Source organism: Tupaia chinensis, unplaced genomic scaffold, assembly GCF_000334495.1.
Source record: "Tupaia chinensis unplaced genomic scaffold, TupChi_1.0 Scaffold000544_1, whole genome shotgun sequence".
Lineage (NCBI taxonomy): Eukaryota > Metazoa > Chordata > Mammalia > Scandentia > Tupaiidae > Tupaia > Tupaia belangeri.
The window spans coordinates 1,367,034-1,394,163 of NW_006160056.1; the positions used below are offsets into that span (position 1 = coordinate 1,367,034).

At 35.5% G+C, this 27,130-nt stretch overlaps 1 protein-coding gene and 1 pseudogene across 6 annotated transcripts in view; one reads left to right on the forward strand and one right to left on the reverse strand.

Annotated features, from left to right (window-relative positions):
- The window catches only part of PPP1R9A (protein phosphatase 1 regulatory subunit 9A), a 361,745-nt gene that overhangs the window by 241,614 nt on the left and 93,001 nt on the right, over window positions 1-27,130 (forward strand). For all 6 annotated transcript variants that reach the window (XM_027775319.1, XM_027775318.1, XM_014591219.2 and 3 more), the window contains exons 4-5: window positions 3,227-3,331; window positions 23,086-23,221. In XM_027775319.1, the coding sequence (XP_027631120.1) occupies window positions 3,227-3,331; window positions 23,086-23,221 (241 nt within the window). The remainder of the gene's footprint in view (window positions 1-3,226; window positions 3,332-23,085; window positions 23,222-27,130) is intronic.
- LOC102480176 (zinc finger X-chromosomal protein pseudogene) lies at window positions 19,697-22,727 on the reverse strand (annotated as a pseudogene).

Below are 27,130 nucleotides of genomic sequence, written 5' to 3' on the forward strand. Positions count from 1 at the left end.
CTCAGACAGATCGGAAGAAAAAATAAAGCATACCTCAGACATATCGCAAGATAATGTATCATTTTAGGCAAATTGCCATGTGAAATAGGAATACTAATTATGAAGATGTATTAATTCAGACATGGAGTATTGATGCAGGATAGACAAAAAACCAAACAAACAAACAAACAAAAAAAACGAAAACAATGAAGAGCCCAGAAAATTGTCAATGTACATTTGAAAACTTGGAAGAGGTGACATTACTAATCAGTGGAGAAAAGGTAGACTCTGTATTAAATGTTGTTCTGCCAGTATTTTATACATTTAGAAAACATTAGATTGTTAAGGAAATATAATAAGAACAACTTTAGTATGATAACTACATAAATGCAGAAAAGCAAAATGTTGAAATCTTTAACAGATATTATACAATATTTTTTAGTTATAACTTTGACTGATGTCTTTAACAGATATTATACAATATTTTTTAGGCATAACTTTGACTCAGGAAGGGATTCCTTAAATAAAATACAAAAAAAAATTGCATCTAAATGTGATTATATTTTTAAAAGTGATTTTTCTCAAAAGCATTATATTTCAGGTACCAGCGGGTGGCATGGTAGTTAAGGCTCTAGACACACTCCCACATGACTGACCATGGTTCGAGTCCCAGACCTGGTAGTTTGCTTTATCACTTCCCTCTCTCTCTTTCTGTGTGTATGTCTCTCTCTGGCCAAATTAAAAAATAAAAGAATGAATAAATAAAGTTAAATAAATAATTCTTTTCAGAAACCACCATATTTTAGAAAAATGTAAAAAGACAAATCTACAGATTGTGTGAAGGTACTTACAACATGTTTGAGAAGGAATTAATATACAGGATGTATAAAGACAATTTATCTAACCCAGTAAAAAAAAGCCACTCGACCTAACAGAAAAAGGGGATACAAGAATTGAACTGGCATTTGTGGAAGAATCCATAAACATAGAAAAAGTTCACCTAGACTAGTAATTAGATAAATTCAATTAAAATCATAATGTGATATCATTTTGAACATACCAAGTATTCCTGAAGGTGTGGTGATTTGCCCATGTCTAAAGAAGTTGAAAATGCCTATTTTTTTCCCTCAAAAATTTCATTTCTAAGAATGTATCCTGGAGAAACTCAAACATTTGCATAAGGAGCCATGTATAGCTGGATATTTCAGCGGTATTTATAATAGCTAAAATTAAAAGCAACATAGTTGTCCATATAAAAGATAAGGGAGAATTATAATTTGCTATATTCACAAAAATATAGTTGGAAATGAATTAGCAAGAATTGCATTTATCATAACCATGGATAGACCTCAAACTTAATAGTAAGTAATGCAAACTAACTTGTACAATGAGTGAGAGACTGATTTTTAAAGCATGAAAATATTTATGTATTCCCATTCATTGCATGCATATTGTTTCTACTTAAAATCACTACAGGTTCAGCTGTAGTGCGTGCTCTGCTGGAACACTGGGCTGTGCGTGCCAGGACTGCATGGGAGGCCTGGATTCACCTCCTGGTCTGACCCCAAGGCTGGACATGGTGGTGCAAGCAATTCCAAAGACTTAGGGAGGCTGAGACAGGAAGATCATGACATAGGGGGACCCTGCTTGTTTGTTTTTAACTTAGTGGAAAGGCTAAAGACAAAAATTTATGTGACTATTACCTGTGTGGAAGCAGTGGAAGGAATAGAATTAGAGACAGATAATGGGGTTTCAACTTCTGTAATATGTTTTTGTTTTTGTTTTTTAAGGAAAATATGCCTTGGCATGGTGATTAAGGCACTGGGCTCCCACATGACCAACTTCAGTTCAAGTCCCAGACCCAGTCACTTGAAAAATCATATTGGGTGCATGTGCACGTGTGTCCAAAATCCCAAGAGGATAATGGAGAAGGGGTTGCAATGTGACATCCCCCATGGGGAATGATTTCTCACTTTTCCTCTCTCTGTCTCTCTCCAGTGAGTGTGCATGCCCTATGGCAAAAATCAAAAAGAAAAATACGATTCAAGTATTGCACAATGCTAAGATTTGACACAGTTGGTCATGGGTACATAAGCATTTATTATCTAATTTCTTCTTTATTTTTCCATGCTTAAAATTTTTATTTTGATCAATAAAGAGTGATATGTTTAAGGTACATATATAAAAATGAAAAAGTATTATATTGTACACTTAATAATATTGATACTGTGTACTGCTCATAGACATAAGTAAATAAGTGGACACACACACATATACACACACAGAAAAGCATTACATGTTTTACAACTTTAACTTCAATAGGAAGGATTCCTTTTAATTCCCGGTAATGTTTTTTCTTGAGGAGAGTTGTAATGAAATATTAGGTATTCAACACAAAGGAACTTTTAGCTGGATATGTTATGTTTTATGTAATTGATTAAGGACAAAAAAAAAAATCACAAAAATATGTCATATATTCCCAGTCTTTTTTTTTTTTTTTCCCCCCCCAGAGGGCACATGTGCTCACTAGAGACAGAAAGAGGAAGTGAAAAAGCTCTCTCCATGGGGAATGGTCATACCCCAATCCTTTCTCCTCTCTTTCCTCCTTTTGGGATTTTGGGTTTTCACACACAAGTACTTGGTGTGCTTCAGTCATGTGGGATCTAGCTACATTAACCACTGTGCCATGGCCTGGCCCCTTCAGTCATGTGGGATCTAGCTACATTAACCATTGTGCCATGGCCTGGCCCCATCAGCTTTTTAAAAAATTGACAGGTTGTGAGCGCTCACCATAAAGAGATAGATAGATAGAGAGAGAGAGAGATAGGAAGATGGAATGTAATCATGCTGCAGTTGTTTTTCCTCTGTTTTTCCATTCTGTCAGAATTTGGGGCATGCATGCACATGTGTCTGGCATGTTTTTCAGACCCTCAGAGCCGAGAATCAAACTGCGATCAGCTCTATGAGATTCAACTCCTTAACCACTAAGCTGTGGAGTCAGCCTGATTTTTAAATTTTTGGTAGAATGTGGATATTTGGTAAATTGAATGGATCCATTTAGATGACTTATTTTTAGCCTTCAAAATAGTCTTTATTTTAAATGTTCGATTAAAACCTGGAGCTTGTATGTAAAAGACAGAGTTTGGATCAGTATCTGAAAAATCAAGTCTTTTATTGATTCATTTATTGGGTATGATAATGATTAACAGAAAAATTAATTGTGGGTATTTTTTTCCTCTTCTCAAAGAATACAGGTCAATGACCAGATTGTGGAGGTGGATGGAATCAGCTTGGTGGGTGTAACACAGAATTTTGCTGCAACCGTTCTCAGAAACACCAAGGGCAATGTCAGGTAAATATGGGCTTCATTCTTAAATATAATTTGATTATTTTATATTTTGTTAAATTTTAGTTTACTGTGGTTTTACTTATTAACATACGCAATTACAATGGAAATTTTGTCTAAATACTGAAACTTTAGTTTTTGATTTTTCCTTATTGTAATTAGTTCGTGAGAATGCAATTTATAATGACAAGGTATAGTACTCTAGAAAGATATGAAGACAAGTGGGTGTACAAGTGTGAATCAATGTGGCTAATTACTGGAGCTCTATTAGTGTGCCTTATTGCTAATTCAGTAAAAATTAGGAAGATAAAATTTTTAGTTGTAGCCTCAGTAAGTTTGAATTTAGTCCCCAAATCCTTGTAACACAACCAGTTATACAATAATTTGAAATTAAAATTACAGTTATTCAGTGATAATCTGTTTTTGTTTTAGATTTTGCCATGGGGCTCATGTGCTTGTCGGAGGGAGAAGTGGGAAAGTGAGAAATCACCTCCTCAGGGGTATGACCTTGATGCAGTCCCTTTCTCCTCCATTATCCTCTTAGGATTTTGGGCAAACATGCATACGTATCTTGTATGATTTTTAAGCCACCAGGTCTAGGTGTGGTGGTTCAGTGATACTTTAAAAAAAAATTTGCCAGACAGTGCATGTACTCATTGGAGACAGCTAGGGTGGACCATAGGGAGGGGGCACCACCTGTATGAGATGATCATACTACAATATCTTCTCCATTTCTTCCTCTTTTGAGGACTTTGGACATCCATGTGCACATGCCTGGCATGTTTCTCAAGCCACGTTGGCCCAGGGTTACAACTGTACAGTTGGCCACATCAGAGCTTGCCAGCTTAATCACTTCACTACTGACTGGTCCTCAGTTATACGTTTAATTTAGATAACTAGGCTGAATGATTTGAGACTAGCAATTATAGTTTAAAAAATCCTGTTTTAAAGAATTAGCCAGGCTTGATCTTTAATTAATTAGAACTTTTCCAATTGAATGGGACAGACAGTACATTCTTTTGATCCTTTAAGTTATATCCAACCCTGGAGTTGTGAAAATTGTAGTGTGGAAAACAAATTAAAACAATCCTGAGCCTACTAAGGTCAAGGTTTGAAATCAGTTTTATTATATCAGAGGTTATTTATTTTTTTTCTTTAAAGCATCGTATGTCTAATGTTTTCACATAAATTCTATGAAGAAACACATTAAAGAGACATTATTTAGCATGTGTAATTATGAAAGTGGTTTTGGTGTTCTCATCAAAGTGAAACTGTCAAATATTCTGAAAATATTGATAGGTTAACATTCCAATAAAGTGGACATTAGGATTTTTTGTTACTGGATGTTTAGTGTTGCACAAGCATGATTTTAAGATTTAGGATTTTGAGGACCAGAAGGTGGTGTGGTGGTTATGGTGTGGACTCTCACATGTCTGACCACTGTTTTGAGTCCCAGATCCAGCAGCTTGAAACTCATGGTGGGTGCATGTGTGTGCATGCACAAAATCTCAGGATGAGAAGAGAGGAGAAGGGATTGTGGCATGATCATCCCCTTGGGGGAGTGATTTCTCACTTTCCCTCTCACTGTTTCTGTCTCTCTCATTAGCCCTTTTAGTATTATATAATGGGGGGCCGACAGGTAGTGTGGTGGTTAAGAGTACTGGACTACCACATGGCCTAACATGATTTGAGTCCCAGACCTGGTGGTTTGCTTTCTCACTTTCCTTTTCTCTCCCTCTTTCTCATTCTGTCTCTCTCTGGTCAAATTAAAATATAAATAAATAAAGTTAAAGAATTATTTTTTCCAAAAGTATTATGTAATGCATTGTGTGACTTTTCATTGAACTTTAATGGTTCTTTACATTGAATAAATATCCATGTCTGCATATATTACAATTAATACATGTGTATGAATTTATGTATTTATTTATTATCTTCTTTTAGTTTGTTGCTTGCCTATTTCATTTTTTAAATTGTGTTTTCCAGAGAATTCTAATTAATCACTTCTTTAGAAACATTCATGCCTTTTAGGATCAGTGCCATAGCCTGGCGGTTTAGGTAGCCAGATACACAATTGCACAATTCCAGTCCTGGACCCGGAAACTTGAGATACACTATGGGCACATGAGTGTGCATGCTCACAATCCCAAAAAGAGGGAAAAATAGAGGAGAAGGAATTGAGCCATACTTCCCAAAGAAAGTACTTTCTCCTATTCCCTGTCTCTCTCTCTGATGAACACAAGCACCCTCTAGCAAAAACAAAAACAAACAAAAGTCTTTCATTTCCTATGTAAAAAATTCTTTGCATGGTTCAAGATGTTCTTCTATTTTTCTTCTTGAACTGTTAATATTTTATTTTTATTTTAGATCAACATGTCTTTTAGTTTTTCATGCATCATGTGTAATAAAGATGGAGTTTCATTTCTTTCCAAATAGAAAACCAGTTGTTTCAACATCATCTGCTAAAAGTACTATTCGTTACAGCCATTGAATTACAGGGCATATTTACTGAAAAGTTAACCATATATTTGTGGATTGATGTTTAGACTCTCTAATCTATTCAACTGACGAGTTTATACTTAGGATGTACCACCACTCCTTGACAACTATGTGGTTAAGCCTTGAAGCTAAGGTGTGGATTCTCTAACTCTGCATATCTTTTTGCCTTTGCATTTCCATAGAAATTTTATAACCAGCTTGTTGAATTCCAGAAGGAAAGTCCTTTGGGGTTTTATTTGGAACTGTTTAGATCTGTATATTAATTTGTAGAGAATAACAACATAACAATATTGACTCATCTGATTCATGAACATGATACATCTCCATATTTATTTAAATCTACTTTTAGTATCATACTGTACTTTTAAGTATAAAGGTCTTAGTTTTGTAAATTTATCTCTAAATATCAAATCATTTTCAAAGTTATTATAAGTGGTGATTTTAAAATTTCAGTTTCTTATTACTTGTTACTAGAATAGACATATACAATTGGTTTCTGAATGCCTTGTGTTCTGAAATATTACTGAACACACTTATTAATCCTATTGATAGTAGGTTTTTTGTAGATTCCTTAGCATTTTCCTATATAATGTATTATATCCACTATTAAGAAAAGCATATTTTTTCCCTCTTCCTTTCCTGTCTTCCAGTCCTATCCAATTTTATCAATTAATTACTGTACTAAGATCTTCAGTATTTGTGAAAAAGAAGATATAGCTATCCTTCTTATGATCTATACCATTCTAGAATATGAGTTCTAAAGTGCCTGGAGATGCACAGAGTGATTTCATTTGGAAATATTATGATATATGGGTGAAGATATGTAAAGTGTTTAATGAGCTCAAGTATTGCAGATATGTAATGACTACCATGAATTTATTATATTTTTGGCAAATATATAATATAAGAAATTGTGTTATAAATAAAGCAATTCAGAAATCATATTCTAGAATGGTAGTTTTGGAAAAGCCTAGGTTACTCTTTACATTTATTTCAATATATCATAGAGTGGGGTTTGAAGGAGTATTATCTATCTACTATAAAGTAAACTATAAAATGGACAAGAGATTAAAGGAAGCAATTAGTCACAAAATGCATTTTAATAAGAGTAGCCAATGTAATAGGTAAATTAGAAGTCATATTAATTTGTGTCATAAATGCTATAAATTTATTTGAGAACTACATTGTCAAATATTTTTCTGGAAGAATTTTTAATTTTATTTATTATTATCTTAAATCTGACCAACGAGAGACAGAGAAAGAAAGAGAAAAAGAAAATGGGAAAGCAAGCTGCCAGGTCCAAAACTCAAACCGCAGTAGGCCATGTGAGAGTCTAATGCCTTAACCACTACGCCACCTGCCATCAGCCCCATTGTAAATATTTCAGTTGAAATATTTCAGCTTCTTTTAGGAATGAAAAAGTTCATTTTTTTTTTACCTCATTCCCAGTGTTACTCAATATAATTTAGAGAGAAAGTTGATATTTGGAAATTACCAACTTGCCAAAGATGTGAAACCATTGCTGCTAATTCCAGCAATGTACAAAAGGATCTTCTTCTTTAAAACTTGTTTTATTTTCTGTCAGAGAGAGAAGCAGACAGATTGGCCCTTTCTGCAGGGTTTTCATATTGTTATCCTTCCCGAAGTCCTGCAGCTAGCTAGGATTATGGGCACAGCCATGGGCATGCCTGGTCTGCCAAAGCAGACCTGGGATGTGAACCTGGAGCCTTCCCACATTGTCTCCAGCATCACACAGTAGCATCCCCACTGCCTATGACACTGACTCTAAGCCCAATGGTGTCCTTAGAAAGACCTTTGAGGTATTTTAAAGCAGAAAATTATTTGAAAAGAAAACCCAAACCCCAAATTTTAACAATAGATTACATGACAATAAATTATAAAATTGTATGGTAAATCAAATCTCTAATATTATGTGCAAGTACCTTCCTTTCCTCAAGAATATGATCTCCAGTTTCAAATAGAATTATTTGAGATGCAAGAACTAAAAGGAATGAATGCATATATGATTAAAGTTTCAGAGGAAATAAGAATTATTTCATGCTGCAAAAGAAACTAGCATTTTAAATCATGCTGGCACAGTTGCCCAAAACACAGCTTGGCTTTCTGAATTTGCCCTTAAATTTTAACACAATCCACTGTTTATTTACTCAATATTGGTTTGTATTCAAAATCGCTTTACTGTCTGATGACATGGAAATGATTTGCAACTGCAAATAAGATAGACAGCTCATCTCATGAAATATACTCCGTTTCAAAAGCGTTATGCTAAAGTACACGTATCTCTTCATTTGAGCAGCTATTTCACAGTGCTGCAGCACCTAGCTACACACATCTTTAAAACCTTGTAATCAGTGTAGTTTATTGTACAGATGTGCAGTAACAGAATGTCATCCTGATAAATATGGCCTGGAGGGAAAACACAAAGAAGTGGAAACAAACTACTCTCTCTGCCTTGTTTTCCTCATGTAAAATTAGTACCTAACCCCATGTATCTGAAGGAATGAAAGAATAAAATGTGGTACATTCATGAAAGGAGTTTAATGCACTTTTTTTAGTATGATAAAACTAATAAAAATCTCCCACTTTAAAAAAATATATAACATTCAAATTTCTACTAAGTGTTTGGTCTATTTTTTTTTTCTTTTTTTTTTTTTGGAGAGGTTTTTGCTATAGAGCTCATGTGCTTGCCAGACAGAGAGAGACAGAGAGACAGAAAGCAAGAAATCACCCCCCAGCAGGGATGGCCACGCCGCAATCCCCTCTCCCCCATTCTCCTCTCGGGATCTTGGGCACACACGCACACGCGCCCAGCGTGAGTTTAAGCCACCAGGTCCGGGACTCGAACCACAGTCGACTACGTGGGAGTCCAGCAACATAGCCATTACGCTAACTGCTGGTCCCGTGTTTGGTCTATTTTTAAGCTGTCTTTATAAACATCCCATAAAATTGTTATAAGTCCAACCATATATATGGAATTCAAAACTAAATTTAAAGTAAGGTTATCATTTCAATTGTGGATCCAAAGTATGGATTTGCTGTGATAATACAGCTTAAATGTTAAAAGGGCCTATTAGAGAAGCTGGCTGTGAAAGCACAATCCACTAAACTTTACATATCATTTACTGCTTCTATGATCTTGAATGTATTTATGTTTCTAAGCTTTGTTTCTATATTTACAAAATGAGTATAACTATAACACATACTTATTACCTAACTCATTTTTATAAAAAGCTTAATCAAGTGCTTAAAGAGTGCTTAATAAATGTTAACAGTTGTTTTTATCTAGACAGTGCATTATTATTATCTAGATAGGATGAACACATTTAAAAGTACTAACTGTACACACTGTTCTAATTAACTTCTTTATTTTTTATTTTTTTAAGAGAGATTTTTTTTGCTGTAGGGCGTGTGAGCTGGCTGGAGAGACAGACAGACAGAAAGTGAGAAATCACTCCCCAGGAGTGATGGCCACAGCACAATTCCTCTCCATTGTCCTCTCAGAGTCTTGGGCAACACATACACATGTGCCTGGTGTGAATTTTGAGCCACCGGGTCTGAGACTTGAACTGCGGTGAACTATATGGGAATCCAGGACGTAACTATTACGTCATCTGCTGATCCCTCTCAGACATTATTTCTGAGTGAAATGACAAAACATACAGTTCACTCAGTCTGTGTCTAAAGTTTAAGAGACAAAAATTTTTCTCATGAATTTCTAAATTTTCTTTGCTCTAACAGATAATAGTGTGATCTTGTTATTTCTTAACTAAAAAGAAAAAGATAACAGAAACTAAATCCAAATGGGTATTTAAATTTTTTAAATGAGCATTGTCTAAGCTTTTAATTGACGAGTAATGACAAAACTAAGGGATTATATTTTTAGCATGGCGCTTTTCTAGTGTTTAAAAAACTCAGCTCTGGGCCAGTACTGTAGGTTCGTGGTTAAAGGAGTTGGATCCCACATGATCAAATGCAGTTTAAATCCCATCTGTGAAAGCTTGGAAAACCACCCAAAAAGCTGGATAAATGTGCACACCTCAAATTCCAACAGAATGAGGAAAGGTTCGTGATGTGTCCACACCCCCGTATGGGGTGTTTTCTCTCTGTCCCTCTCTCTCTCTCTGGTGAGTTCATGCACCCTCTGGCAGTAATAAAAACAATCATCTTGTTTTGATGTGAATTATGTCACTAAGAACTGTCCACTCTCCCCCTCATGCTGAGATACAATAATCAAAAGCATATAAAGCAGTCATTCCTTTTTCTTTTATTTATTAGACCCAAGCACTGACCACGTACTGTCTTTTGAAATTTAGATATCTGCAGTATATAAGACTCATTGGATTGGCGTATTAAATCCTCTGGTGAGTTGTTAAACAAAAACTAAACAACTATAAAGCTACATGTACAATTTGCTAACCTAAAGTCATAAATATCCTATATATTCTTCATAAATGACAATAAAAGATGTTATGTTAAAAAATGGTAATTTATGAGTCTCTTATTTTTCAGTCATTCTGATGGAAGCAATACACCAATCAAAAATAGCATTTGAATAATATTGTCCTTTAAAAATTCTCAATGTGGAATTAAGCAGCTGTGAAACAGGAAAAGCTATTTCAGAACACGATTATAAGTTCTTATATAAGCAATTGTTTCATTCAAATATTCTTTAAATACATATTTATTGTATGTGTGCCCAAGACCTGAATGTACAACTTTTTAAAACAGAAAGAAAAATGGATACATGCAATTTATTCTTTTTTTTTTTTTTTGGAGAGGTTTTTGCTATAGGGCACGTGCGCTCGCCAGACAGAGACAGAGAGATAGAAAGTGAGAAATCATCCCCCAGGGGGGATGGCCACGCTGCAATCCCTTTTCCTCCGTTCTCCTCTCGGGATCTTGAGCATGCACGCACACGTGCCTGGCGTGAGTTTTAAGCCACTGGGTCCAGGACGTGAAACGCAGTTGACTATGTGGGAGTCCAGCGACATAACCATTACGCTAACTGCTGGTCCCACATGCAATTTATTCTTGAATATTCACTATAATAGTCTTGTAAGCCAGGGATCATAAGATCACGATGTTTTTAAAGACGTTTGTAAAGTATCTCATTTTTTTCTGTTTGATCACATTCTCTTAGTTTGATAGCTTTTTAAAATATTTAACTTAATTCTGTTAAGCAAGTGATGATAAATGTATCTCCATCCACTTACACTAACATTTGCTAATAATAGTTTAGTCCTAGACAACCAAGCATTTTGCCCCTTAATTGAAATTGCATACTCTTACATATTTTTCCTTCCTATATTAGAAGCCATATTAATACACCATACCATATATTTAACATTTAAAAATTTTAAAATTCATTCATGAACATGTTTGCTTTTAAGAACTAGGCCTGAAATATTAAACTTAATTGTAAGCATTAATTCTCTGAAATAAGTTTGTCATTTAACCCAACATTAATTATAGGGAGTTTTTTTCTAAACTGCATTTCAATGGGAAAAAAAGCTGAATTCTTAAAACACAATGCCAAACACATGCTACTTCAAGGACTTTGTACTATTTAATAGGCATAAACTTCAAAGATATTTTCCAAAAATACTGTATTTTTTCCAGAAAAAAATTTTCTCTAGTTACCTTCAGTTTTACAAGTTTAAATATTTATGCATACAAACATTTAAAAGGTATTTTTTTAAACATTAATCTGAATATAGTAACACCAGAAAATGTCTCAACAAGCCAAAGTCCCCTTTAGTTTTCTAAAATCCCTGCTGGCTTTAATCTTCTTTCTAATACCAATGGTGGTTGACCATTCTTATATATATAAAATTTAAAAGTCCTGCTGTGGTCCCACCATCTGTGGTGCAGCTGATATTGTACCGTACTGCAGAGCTGGAAGCTACATGACTCCTGCAGTTTGAGTCACTGGCCTGGTCTGTCGCTAACCATAGCAGGCACATGTACCCATGTCCAGTATCCTGGAGAAACAGAGGACAGAAGGAGGTGATCAGATCATGGCATGGCTGAACCCTATGGAGGTTGTCTCTCTCTCTCATGAATAATAGATGTTCTACTATTTGTTGTCCCAAATCCATAGTGGTTGCACCTCTTATCTGAGGGCAAGAGAAGAGTAAGTAGTGTTAGGAGTAAACAGCAAACCTACAATGACAGAAGATCTCCTTGAATGTAGCAATCCCTTCAATGCCTTCCATTACATGTAACACTTCATTATGCACAATCACAAAACCAAAGACATGGGTAGAAAGTGAAACTCTTAATTGGCCCTCATGCTATAATGACAAGAAAAACATTAACTGATATAAATGAAGTGTAAACATTCTAAGCTTTATTGCATTTCAAATAGAAATCTAAGACATTCCCAGAATCTTAAATAAAAATAAAAGAAATAGATGTTTCTGTACTTAGAGATTACATGCTCAGGTGGGAGTTCAAATATAAATATGTGCAGATCTATGAAATATTCACCTGCCATTTCTTGATATTTTCATTTGAATATTATATTCCAAAAAGAAGAGAGAAGTATTTAAGGCACTCAGATTATTTATTTTCTATTGTATTTAACTAAACTGCTATAAAATCCTGACCTCCAGGGGCCAGCAAGTGGCAGTGGTGGTTAAGGGGCTGTCTCCCACATGGCCAACCACAGTTTGATTCCCAGACCTGGAGGCCTGAAAATCAACTGAGTGTGTATGCATTTGTGCTCAAAATTCCAGAAAGAGTGGAGAAGGGATTGTAGTGTGGCCATTCCCTCTTGGGCATAATTTCTCACTACTCTCTTTCATTGTTTCTGTCTCTGACAAGTTTAATGCCCTATGGCAAAACAAAAACAAGCAAACAAAAAATCCTACCCCCACCCCCACCCCCAGAAGTCTTATGTAAAAAACTCAGGTCAAAAGGTCCATATGTGGGGCCAGCAGGTGACTTAGTGCTTAAGGCACTGGACTTCCATATGGAGACAACAGTTTGAGACATGGACCCTGTGGCTTGAAATTCATGCCAGAGTCATGTGCATGTGTGCTCAAAATCCTGAAAGGAGAATGAAGGAGAAGGGATTGTACCATGATCATCCTCCCTGGGGAGTGATTTCTTGCTTTCTGTCTGTCTCTATGGCAAGCACACATGCCCTATTGCAAAAATCTCTCAAAAAAAAAAAAAAAACAAACAGTTTATATGTTGAGATAAAAATATGATGAATGCATAGTTACCATTCATGGGAAGAAAGTGCTTTTCAGAAAACATTTAAAGTTTAACGTGAATGATGATGAAGATTAAACATAGATCATTAATTTCCTCCTATTGAAACATTTCTCTCCTATAGCATCACCTTCCTATAACCGCTGTTAGTAACAGGATTACTGGCTGAAGTTTTTTTTGTTTTGTTTTTCTTATCTTTTTTTTTTGGAGAGGTTTTCAGTATAGGGCACATGCGCTCGCCAGAAAAACAGAGAGAGACAGAGAGACACAAAGCAAGAAATCACCCCCCAGGGGGGATAGCCATGCTTCAATTCCTTCTCCTCCATTCTCCTCTCAGGATCCTGCGCACACATGCACACTCACCCGGTGTGAGTTTAAGCCACCGGGTCTGGGACTCGAACTGCGGTCGACTATATGGGAGTCCAGCAACATAGCCATTATGCCAATTGCTGGTCCCAGAAGTTAATGAGAGTATCTAATACTATTTCCTTTTATAAGTTGTTGCCACATCTTCTTTAACTTTACTACTTTAATATAAAAGAGTGTAGAATCCTTTAACATTTATAAATAGAAGGAAAGACCTTTATACCTCTTTACCATCCTGGTCAGTCTTCCCTAAATGTTTTTCAGGATTCTGCTTAAATCAGGTATGCAACATTAAACAAGTTATACTATGGTACAGATTAACCCATCTGTCCAGCTTTCTGTATGTCTCCCTCCCTGTGCATCCACCCACCTATCCATTCATCTACTTATTGATCACAATTGCATTATCTGCCAACACCCAGTGATCCCTGACTCTTGACATTCATGTCTCATATAGTTCATTCCCCTTCAATGTGGGCAAGATATACTGACTGACTTTTATCAAATAAAATATAACTGTAATGATGTCAATTCAGACATTAGGGTATGAAAATAAGGCAGATCCATCTTTGGCACACTCTCTTAGATGGCTCTCTCTGGAGAAGCCATTTTCCATGTTGTGAGGCATCCATGTAGGGAGACCATGAGACTTAGCTGGGAAGTGGATCACAGAAACCAGGAGATAATAAAGTTTGTTGTTTCTGGTCACTAAATTTGGGGTAATATCTTATGTACCATCTATGCCAGGACAACAGTGATAGTCAAGAAAGTAAGGTTCTGCTCATTGTTTAGACCAGAAGTCATGAGTTTCTCAACAATTATGTTGCAAATCCATGTGTGAATAAGGAAGAGAGTTGAAATGCAGAGACTTTTATATAAGGTATCATTTTTTTTCTAGTAAAAAAGTCAATAAGGCAGTATTTTTAAATAATAGTATACAACACCATAACATCTACAAATCTAAGGAAAATTCAATTTGATTACATTTGATTTTGTTAAAGAGAAATTATCTGCATGCCCAAGTCATTGTTACTATCAAAAAGAATTAATTAGCATGGTGCTTTTTAAGTTGGTCACAGTAATAATAACATGGTTTTTTTTTTTTTTTGAGAGGTTTTTGCTATAGGGCGTGTGCGCTCGCCAGACAGACAGAGAGAGACAGAGAGACAGAAAGTGAGAAATCACCCCCCCAGGGGGGATGGTCACGCCGCAATCCCTTCTCCTCCATTCTCCCCTCGGGATCTTGGGCACGCATGCACATGCGCCTGGCGTGAGTTCTAAGCCACTGGGTCCGGGACGCAAACCACGGTCAATTACGTGGGAATCCAGCGACATAGCCATTACGCTAACTGCTGGTTCCCATAATAACATGTTTTTAAAAACTATTTTATTGAGGCCAATTTTATGTACACTAAAACTAACAAACTTGGTGGCTAACAGGTGGCATGGTGGTTAAGATGCTAGACTCCCACATGACCGGCCACAGTTTGAGTTCTGGACCTGGTGGCTTGCTTTCATATTTTTCCTTTCTCTCTCTCCATTTTTCTCTGGTCAAATTTAAAAAATAATAAAAACAAATAAATTTAAATGAGTAAATAATGATTATTAAAAAAAACCTGACAAACTTTAAGTTAGAAAATCTTGTGAGTTTTGATAAATGTGTGTGTGTATATATATACATGTATATTTATACACACATTTATATATATACACACACCCATATATATTGTGTAACAAACAATGGTCACAATAAAAAATATTTTCATCACCTCAAAAATATTCATTTCTTTCTCTTTACAGGCAATTCCCTCCCCTAATCCATGGTTTTGAACAATCACTGATCTGTTTTCTGTCACTATAATTTTGTATTTTCTAAAATAGAAATAGAGTTGAGCAGTATAAAGGCTTTTGTGTCTGGTTTCTTTTACTCAGTATAATAGTTTTGAGAGTCATATGGGATATTGAATGAACCAGTTGCTTGTTCTTTTGTATTATTGAGAAATACTTCATTGTTATGGAATATTATACAATTTGAGTATCCATTTATCAGTTAAAGGATTTTCGGCTGTTTCCAGTTTTTATCTATTGTGAATAAAGCTCCTATGAACATGCAAGCATACATCTTTGTGTAGGTATGTGTTTTTATTGCTCTTGTGTAAATAGCTAGGAGTGGAGTTGCTGGCTGGTATTTTAAGTGTATGTTTACCTTTATAAAAACCTACTAAACTGTAGTGCTTTGCTGTTTTGCATCCCCATCAGCAACAAATGAATGTTAAAGTCACTCCAAACACGGTCAAGACATAGCATTATCAGTTTTTAAATTTTAGCCTTTCTAGTAGGTGTATAACAGTACCTCAATGTGGATTTAATTTATATTTCCCCTAATGATTAATAATGTTGAGCAGCTTAACTGTATAACTTCTTCAGTGAAGTGTCTCTTTAAGTGATTGGCACAGTTGAAGAGTTAAATTAAAGCCTTAGTATAAGGTTATTACAGTAACCTTGTTGATTACTAAGAGTTCTCTATATCTTTAAATAACGGTCCTTTACCAGAAAATTGTTTTACAAGTATTTATTCTGTGATTTACTTTTTTACTTCCTTGGGGCATTATTCAAACAAATGTTTTAGATTTTGATGCAGTGGGCCATTTTTCCCCCTTCTATACCGAGTGCTTTTGTGTCCTAAGAAGTATTTGATTATTCTAAGATCATAAAAGTTTTTTTCCAGTTTTCTAGAAATCTTATTTTTTTAACTTCTGCACTTACATTTGTTACCAATTTTGTGTTAACCTTTCTTTATACACTATGTGACGAGGGTCGAAGATTTTTTTGCTTTGTTTTGCTTTTAATTTTCCAGAACTATTTGTTGAGAAGACTGTAATTTGCCACACTGAATTTCCTTAGTGCTGTTGTAAAAAGAAAAAAAAAAAATCAATGTTGCAAACCTGTATTCTGTTTCATTAATCTACATTTCTACCTTTATGAATAAACCAGATTGCTCCGATTAGTGGAACTTTCAAGTACTGAGAGTTCTCAACATTATTCTTTTATTTTTAAGATTTTTGTATCTACTTTAAAGTTTGATTTTTAAAATTTTATTTAGTTATTAATATGTTTTAATTGTTTTTTAGACATTCAGTCATGTATTTCTATATTATAGCATGCAAAGTGAATTTTCCCAGCATCAATATACTGCATATTAGTCCAGTTAAAGATATTATCATACATGTTATTATCAACAGGCAATTTGCATTTTTATGTCCCTTAAATGTTTTGCTTCTTTCTTTTTCCTCTTGATTCCTTTCCTCTCAACCTCCTCCATTTTCCACCCTTCTCCCATACTGCTTCTAGTATCCACAGTTGTTCTTCATGCTATTATGTCTTCTAGTCTTTAAGTTTCTGCCACAGAGTTCAGACATTTGATATATATTGAGTGGGGACATACAGTGCCTCTCTTTATAGTCTGGTTTGCTTAGTTTAGCAGTAAATCTTCCGTATTTGTCCACTTTCTATCAAATGCCAGGATCTCATTTTTTTTTTAATGGCTGAATAGTATTTCATAGTGTATATACACCATAATTTTTCAATCCATTCATCTGTTCCTCGTCATTTGGGTTGGTTCCATGTCTTAGCAATTGTAATATTTCAATAAACATGGATGTGCAAGTACTTTCCCGATTGAGTGTATTCCTATCCTTTGGGTAGATATCCAAGAGGAGAACTGCTGGATTATACGATAGTTCCATTTGTAGGTCTTTGAGGAACCTCCTTATTGTTCCTCACAGTGGCTGTACTAATTTGTATTCCCACACACAGTGTAGGAGAGTTCTGTTTTCACCACAACCTTGTCAGTACTTATAATTTTTAATTTTTTTATCTTAGCCATTCTGACTGGGGTTAGGTGATATCTCATTGTGCTTTTGATTTACATTTCCCTTACCAAAAGGGCTGTTGAGCATTTTTTAATGTAGTTTTTGGCTGTTTGTATGTCTTCTTTAGAGAGATGTTTATTAAGCTAATTTTCCCATCTTTTAATTGGGTTGATAATTTTTTTCAGTGAGCTGCTTGAGTTTCCTATATATTCTGGTTATTGGTACCTTATCTGAGGCAAAGATTGCAGTTATTTCCTTCCCTTCCATTGGTTGCCAATTAATTCTAATTATTGTTTCTTTTGTTGGTTAGACACTTTTTACCCTGATGTGGTCCCATTTGTCTATTTTTGGGATTATTGCCTGTGTTCTGGAGGTCTTATTTTAAAAGTCTTTGCCTACTCTAATGTCTCTAAGAGTTTCTCTTGTGTTTTCCAGCAGTAGTTTTATAGTTTAAGGTCTTAAGTTTAGATCTTTGATCCATTTTGAGTTGATTTTTGTTAATGGTGAGAGATAAAGGTCCAGTTTCATCTTTCTTCAGGTGGATACCTAGTTTTTCCAGCACTATTTGCTAAAGAGACTTGTCAAAAATCAGTTGGCTGTGTGTCTGGGAGTTTATTTCTGGGGTCTCTATTCTGTTACATTGGTCCACATGCCTGTTTTTATGCCACTACCATGCTATTTTGATTGTCTCAGCTTTGCAATATATTTTGGGGGTCAGATAGTGAGATGCTTCCTATTCCACTCTTCTTGTGAATGATTATTTTGGAACTATGGTGTCTTTTATGGTTCTAGGAAAACTCTATGATAGGTTTCTCTAAATCTCTGTAATTTGATTGGGATTGCATTAAATTTATTTGGGTAGGATTGACTTTTTGATTATATTAATTCTTTCAATCCAGGAACATAAACGTCTTGACACTTATTTATGTCATTGCCAATTTCTTTGTAAGTTATTTATAGTTTTCTCTGTAGAGGTCTTTGACTTTTTTTGCTTAGGATTATTCCTAGGTATTCGTATATTTGTGGCTGTTGTAAATGGAATTGCTTTCTTCAGTTCTACCCCAGTCTCCTCCTTGTTCATGTATAGGAATGCTATAGATTTTTATATTTATTTTGTATCTTGCTACTTTACTGTATTGATTTATCAGTTCCAGAAGTGTTTTCTGTGGTTCATTTGGATTTTCTGTGTATATCATCGTGTCATCTGGAAATAGAGATAATTTCACTTCTTGTTTCTCTATTTGAATGCCTTTTATTTCATTCTCTTGTCTGATTGCATTAGTTAGGACTTCTACCACTTTAATGAAAAGGGATGAAGAAAGTGGGCAGCCTTGTCTTATTCCAGTTTTTAGTGGAAAAGTTTTCAGCTTTTCCCCATTCAGTATGATATTAGCTATGTTTTTTTTTTTTAATGTATGCTTTATTTTTTTAAAGAGTCTTTTGCCTTAGGGCATGTGAACTCATCAGAGAGAAAGAGAGACAGAGACATGAGAGGAAAAGTGAAAAATCACTTTCTCAGTAGGGGGATGGCCACACCATAATCCCTTCTCCTCCATTTTCCTCCCTGGATCTTGTGCAGGCATGCACACATGCCCCAATTTTTCAGCCACTGGGTCAGACTCAAACTATGATTGGCCATCTGGGAGTTCAGTGACGTAACCACTATGCCATCTGCTGGCTTCTTATATATTGCTTTTATTGTATTGAGAAATGTCCTTTCTATGCCAATTTTGCTGAGAGTTTTCACCATGGATGCTGTATTTTATCAAATGATTTTTGCTGCATCTATTGATATGATCATACATTTTTTTCCCTTTTTTCTGTTAATATGGTATATTAAATTTATGGTTTTGCATATGTTGAACCATCCTTGCATCCTTGGAATAGAGCTTATCTGGTCATGGTGTATAATCTGTTTAATATGTCATTGGACACGATTTGCTAGTATCTTGTTGAGATTTTTTTTTTGCATCTATATTCATCAGAAATATTGGTCTGTTGTGCTTTTTGTTTGTTTGTTATGTCCTCGTCTGCATTGATGGTGAGGATGATGGAAGCTTCAAACAATGAATTTAGAAGCGTCCCTTCCATTTGGATCTTTAGAAGTAGTTTGTGTAGAATGGGAATTAGCTCTTCTTTGAACATGTTGTAGAATTCAGAAGTGAAAGCATCAGGACCTGGCTTTTCTTTGTTAGGTGATTGTTTATTACTGATTCAGTATTGTTGCTTATTGTTGGTCCATTCTGGTTTTGTGTGTTTTGATGATTCAGTCTTGGTAGATTATTTATGTCCAGAAATTTGTCCATCTCATCCTGGTTATCTTGTTTTTTGGCATATAGTTGCTCATAGTATTCCCTAATGATCTTTTGTATTTCTGTTTTATCTATTGTAACATTTAGTCAGTACAGTGATATTTCTTCTTGGTAAAGTGTTCAGGATTTTCATGTGTCTTTTCAAAAGATCTCATGATTTAAACTTCTTCCCCCAAATCATGCAAGGATAGACAGTCAAGGGATGTCCAGGAGGGCCAATGATTATTGTTGTTTGATACTGCCTAGAATCAGGTCTTCTCCTTTTTTTTTTTTTTTTTTTTATCAGTCTGCTCAAGCCAGCTGATGTGCAAGAGGGCACTTGCAGTGCCATTCCAGGTTTCAATTCTATCAGAATTATTACTGTAAGTTGCTGCCTATGCAGTGGGCATGAAGGTTTTAATTTCATTGTCATACATCTGCAGTTCATGTAAAGTAGGGGCTTCTGCTGCAGTAGCAGCATTCTCCTCTCTTACCATCATTTTCATATAAACTTCATCATTGATTTTGGCAAAAGTAATCTTCATCTTCTTGCTGAGAGTTATTGACAGTCATGTAATCCATCGTTTCCTTGAAAACACAAATATTGCTGTCCTGATGTAGTTTGACTTCATGGTCATTCTCAGGTTCTCTCTCCATAATGTCTACAGGTCCACCTAAGTCATCTTCTCCAGGGTCAGTCTTTAGAAATGTATACCTTTAGGACCAGCAGATAGCATAATTGTTATGTTGCTGAACTCCCCCGTTGTTGACCAGTGTTCAAGTCCCAGACCTGGCAGTTTAAAACTCATGCTGGGCACGTGTGTGTGCATGCCCAAAATCCTGAGAGGAGAATGGAGAAGTGATTGCAATGTGGCCATCCCCCTGGGAGGTGATTTATCACTCTCTGTCTCTCTGTCTTTCCAGTGAGTGCAGGCACCCTATAGCAAACATCTCTCTTTACTATATATAAATACACACACACACACCACTTTGATGACTTCGGGGCACTTGCTTTTCCCTTCACAAGAATCAATTTCCAACTCTGCATCCATAGTCATTCAGAGGACCCATCATGTTCTATTTTGCCAGCATCATCCTAGGAAATCATAAGGTAGTCCTCACGGTTGCCTTTGCCATCATCTTGCTGGTCCACAGGAATTCTATTGGATTCTATGACTGCTTCAGAGGCACAGTTTTCCACCAATGTTTCTTCTGAAACTACATAGGTACTCAGAGGATTGATGACGATTTCTGCTGCTTCTATTATCACGAAACATATGTTCAGTGTGTCCAACATCAGTCACATGGACTCCCTTGTCAAGACATGTTCTGGCATAGACATTGAGGCTGATATAATTTCAATAGCTAAAACATAATCATTGTGTAGTGTGCTAAAGAAACTTCTTCAGCCACACCGGAGTCTAGCCATCAGGAATGATGACCGTTTCTATACATCAGCTTCTTCCATGATATCGGGGCACTGCACATCTTCTGTCACAATGTCCTCAGTAACATTTTGGCTTACATCTGAGTCTGGGTCATCAGGAACAAAGTTATACACTGTTATGTCTGAATTTACAATGTCTGACACAAAAGCAGTTTCTTGTACTTCCACACAGCTTGATCGCCATCCATGTATGTAGCATCCACTCCTCATAGAACTGTGGTGTTGATCAAATGGGAAGTGTAGGAAGTGTTCCAAAAAACTGTTGCATCAGAAAAACGAGTTTGGCTCTTGTAGTTATTCAGGTTCATCTTCATCTATGGCCTTCAATTCTCATCAGTCACAACTCTGAACCAATGTGTGGGTGGTCAGCGATGGTAGCAGGTGCTGGAGGCCAACCTTTCCGGTTTAAAATTTTGACCAGTAGTGTATTTGTGCAAACATAGGTAGTATATTTCATTTAAAATGAATTGACTATGGCATCCTACTATATTCAGAGAAAAGCATCAATTAAGTTTAGAAACAAGATTAATCTAAGAGTCACATTCAAAATAATGATGCCAATTGATACTGATAAACTATATACTAAAGACATACTATTTATGTTTTTGAAAAATTGAACCATTTATTTGTTTGAAAAAATGTTAAAAAGTGAGTATTAGTTTATTGGGCAAAATACATTGTATTCATTGTACTGACAATGATGTATCATAAGTGACTATAGATGTTTTTTTTTTTTCTAAGGCCTTTCTTCTTACTGAAATTAATATCAATGGTTATTTCCCTTTGCTCTTTTATTTTTGGAGCTATATCCTTCCTCATACCATCTTTTGTTCCCCAAATAGTGAATTAATTAAGCACTCTCATTTCCGTGTTGTTTTGGTTTTGCCAGAAGGTGCATGCACTCATCAGACAGAAAGAAAGAAAGAAAGTGGGGGTGAAGGGAGAGAAATAGAAAGCACTTCCCATGGGAGCTAGACATGCCATAATTCCTTCTCCTCCATTTTTCCCTCCTGTTGGGATTTTGGGCATGCAACCATGCCTGGTGTGTTTCTCAGAATGCTAGATCCTGAACTCAAACTGTGTGGTTGACCATGTACAATCCAGCCACCTTAGCTACCATGCTACCAGCTGCCCTAGGTTTTTCATTTCACAGTTAAAAAAAAACTTCGGGGGCCAACCTTGTAGCCTAATAGTTAAGGGCCTGGATCCCACGTTACTGACTGCACTCGAGTCTCGGTTCCATTGGCTTCAGTGACATGCTCTGTGTGTAAGCATGCATGTAAAAGTCCCAGTAGGGTGGAGAACTGGAGGAAAAGGGATTGTGGTGTAACCATTCCCCATTGGAGGTTGCTTTCTTCCTCTCCCTTTCTCTCTGTTTCTCTGAACAGTGCATGTGCCCTCTGACAATTAAAAAAATACACCTTCTATTTCTTTTCTCTCTCGTACTTCCAAAGTCATAGTAACTTAGCAAAAAAGTTAATGTCCCTCTGTTTATTTACCTGTCTGAGCTATGCTAAACTTCAAAAGGTTTTTTGAAACAATTTTTGCATTGTAAAGAGGATGTTATAAAAATGATTACATTTAATCGTACAGGACATTAGGAGTTTGCTTCCATTTCGTCAGACTTCAAAAATGTGAAAAGTACCACAGAATGGATTACATCTGTTGTCTTTTCCCAAAGTGATCATTTTGGTTCTTATCTTTCTCCCTTTCTTTTCCTTTATGGACTGTGTGGGACCAGCAGATGGTGTATGGTTATGTCACTGGTCTCCCATGCAATCAACTGCGGTTTGAGTCCCAGAACCAGCAGCTTTAAAAAAAAATATAATAATCTTTTCCTTCATGGACTGTGTCTGTAAAAATCACTTTAATTTTTCAGCTAACCTTTTCTCTCAGCCAAGCATACCATTTGGAGTACTTAGATGATACACTTTCTAAGGCTTGATGGATGGAACCTGCTGAGATAATATAGCTTGGTTACTTTTCTTAGCCCTACTTTTTGCTGAAGAGTCTTAACTATGTTAGTCTTCATTAACCTTTCTACAGATTCGTTATTGGGCGAGAAAAACCAGGACAAGTGAGTGAGGTGGCCCAGTTGATAAGCCAGACACTGGAACAAGAAAGGCGCCAGAGAGAGATGCTTGAGCAGCACTATGCCCAGTACGACGCCGACGATGACGAGGTAAGTCGGGCTCGACAATGTTGCTTTTACTACATTTCCTATGCTATGACGCGCTGTCTACCGGGTAACAGCCTGATGGGTTCTTTGCAATTTCTTAAAGAGGATGTGTCTACACCGAACTAAAATTCAGGCTCATGGAAAAGGAATACTTTTTACATCTGATATTAACTTATGCATCAAGTCACTGTGTCCTCTGTGAAAACTGGAAACAAATATGTCTTATGATTTAACGCACTATTAGAAAGAAACAAAAAAGGGTAAAAAATACCAAAATGTGACTAATGGCTATTTTTATGGCTGGAATTAGGTGATTTTCTCTGTCTTCTTTGTATTTTTTCAATCTTTTCTAAATGTTCTATGAGTATGTAATGCTGTTTTGAGAAAATCAGTAAACATTTTAAGTGAAAAAACACACCCATATTCATACAAATATACACAGAAAAAGTACTAAAGATTCCTGAGTGTTTGCAGAGTTTATTTCTCCTCCAGGGAGAAAAAGTTCTTTGGATCTGCTCACTATGATTTGCGCTAACATAATGCAGAACAAAGCTTTTCCACTAGCACATGTTCCATAGAGCAGATACATATTGGAATGATTTTACATCCTGCTCTCTGTAGAGGATCAAGTAAATGAATGGAAGCTAACCCCCAAGTGAAAACGGCTCTCTCTGGAACCGTTGTATATTGTAATGTAATACAGATGCTGGTCTATTTCTGATGTCAATGCCGATGGTACATTGATAAAATGGGACAACATGCTTTATTATAAACACTTTCAAACATGCATATGTTTCATATTGGTATGTCAAAAGATTCATCAACAATTTAGTTGTAGTAATTTATACTTAATAAACTAGTACATGTATAGAGAAAATAAACATTCTTTTTTATTCCGGCAGCTATAAGCTCAGTGAATCATCGTATGTTCAAACCCTACTCATCTGAATATATTATTCTTCCAGAAGTTTTTTGCATTATTACCAGGATATAGACACAATTAATAAATGGGCATTCAAATATTTTTTCATATATATTTAATTTGTGATGTTTTAACCCAAGTGTATACTAAATTTTCTTGAATTTGTAGAATAAGGAGAGTGTATTCTCCATTTATTATTGTAGAAAATTATAACTAGTATATCAGTTAACTTTCCATCAGAGAATAATACATTAGAAAGCTTTTACATGAATGAAATAGTCTCTTTTAATTCTATTACTTGGAAGTTTTTTTAACTTGCAGACTCTATTTAAAATAACAGCAAGGTTTTTTTTTATTATACTGAGATGTTATGTATGAATGATGTTATCTTTGATTTTGAAACTAAAAATGATTCCCTTGTATATTTGAATTTGCAGCACACCGAGTTTTCAATTCTCTGTAGCAGTATTTTGTGATTTATCAGACACACTGATTTGCTTTGGCTACAAGCCTATTTTAGGATTGTAGAATCATTTTCTGGGTTTGGTTTTCACCTCCTCACTCTGCCAGAAAGATTTTGGATCTGAGGTTCAGGAGAGTACGGAGACATCAAGTGGTAAAAAGGAAAGAAACCAAGTTTTCCAGTTTTTGTGTGCCTCAGTGTCATTGAGGGATTCAAACAACAGGGATTGGGGCTAGATCCTGAATTTTCTTCTATCATCTGATATTCCACGAATATGAAATAAGACATCAGGTCTCATGAAGAAAGAGGGAAAATAATAGATAGGTTTTTCAGACTCTCCAAGTGAATTTTTTTGGATCACATACCACATACTTCCTCTAGTTATTTTGAAGAATTAATCCCATTCAACCTCAATAGTTTTCAATTCAAGTAGCTTAAGCTTTTTTTTTAAGAAGATTTGCCTTTAATTTGATAATGTGAATAAATAAAAATATTTTTTACTCAACATTTATAGTTAGGAATGTGCCAAATACCAAGTGTAAGGTTGCTTATATTTTTGCTTGTTTGTTGGTTGGTTTGCCTGTTTTTATAAGAAACATAGAGTTCATTGTCACCTGGAACTTTGTAAGGTCCCTTTCTTACTTGATCTCATTCTATCTTTGAAACAACCAAAAGAGACTCTTTTTTTCTAGAAGTGTAACAACTGAGCGTTTTTTCTAGTGGTATGGGTAGTAGTTGGCAGAGTTAGGATTGGAGTAGGCTATCTCCAAATCATGCCTTTGCAATACACTGTACTGCCTTTTTTTTTTTTTAGACAATTATTTATTTAATTTTATTTATTGTAATTATTATCTTAACTTTGTCAGAGAGAGAGATAGACAGGGGGAAAGTGAGAAAGCAAGCCAACACGTCCAGGACTCTAACCGTGGTTGGCCATGTGGGAGCCCAGCACCTTAACCACTACACCACCTGTTGGCCCCGCATACTGCACTGCTTTTGAATGCGTGTTCAGAGCACTCCCGATGGATCAGTCTGTGTTCAGGCACACATAGATACCTGGTTAATAAGAGATGTCATGAAAGAATTCCTGTCTGGAGAGTCTCTTGCAACAGGAGAAACTGTTACAAGAAACTTGTACGAAACAATGATGAGTTCTGTGATTTTTTTGTTCTGTATGAGGGGTCTTCAGAAGTTCATGGGAAATGTGTATTATGAAAAACCTATGCATGGGTTTCAAAATTTGCACCAAAACAAACTTGTACTTTATTTCCATTTTTCCATGAATTTTGAAGACTCTTTATATTTCTGGTACAGGAAGACTGAATACTTGGAGAATTATTTTATAATTCATAAATATCTAAATAGGATTTAAAGGGAAGATAATTGAGTGCACAAATATGTTACAAAAAAACATTTATAAAAAAAATGGTGTTTAGTGTTAAGTCCACTTTTCTTTATTTCTACAAGTTATAGAAATAAAAATGAGATGTTTTCAACTATGTTACTCCAAGTAACTCTCATTGGAAAAGGCCAGGGAGCCTTTTCCTTTGCATCTGCTCGTCATCTTCCTTTCTCACTTATGTTTTCCTCCTTTCTTGTGTGTTATACATGGCCTCACCAAAACATGCCCTGGTAGACCAACTGTTAACTTTCTGCGGATAGGAGAGATGAAAGCTGTACACATAGTAAGAACACACTCGAATCAAGTTATTACTTGATTCTGATTTTGTTTCTTTCTACTAATGTTACCAACTACTATTAATTGACTGTTTTGAGTGTTATCTCATCACTCTATTTTCTGTTTACTGTATTGCTCTGTTAATGAAAAGTAAAGTGTCCAAGAGGCACAAAGAAAATGAGAAGAACCAGTATTGGATATCCATCGGATAAAATGGTTCTTGAATAACTGAGTTAATTTCACATATAATTGAACAACCTATTGATGTTCACATCTTCGTTAGAACAGGTTGTGAATTTGTGTAATCAATCACTTGGTTTCTTATTTTTCTTGTAATTTATAGAATCATCTTGCAATTCAAATTTAGAATCATTTTTATTTAACAGTATTCCCATGGCACTCACTGAACCAACCAGGAAAACCTGTAATTAAATACAAAATAACCAAATTCATCTAGCCAATTTCTAGAGGCAAAGCTTAGATCAGCATTGTCTGCTGAAGGATAGATAGCTTCTGTTTTTAATCAAATCGTCCAAGCTTGGCTCTAACTTGGAACTCTTCAGGTTGACAGAGAGGAGTTGCTTGAATTGGTTACACAGAAAATACTGCAATGTGAGAAATGTATCTTGAAATCATAAAAACACAGTGGTCTTCTGTCAGAACCCTATTTAGGAATAGCATCAGGTACTTTTTTTCTTAGGTATATCTGTTCTAAAACCTTTGGAAATTATAAGTCATACTGTAATATGATTCAATAGATTTTGAAATAAAAAAGTAATCTTTAAACTCTATTTAAATTCCTGCTTTTACTATTTTTTATTTACTGTTTTTATTTCCTCCGAATATTTA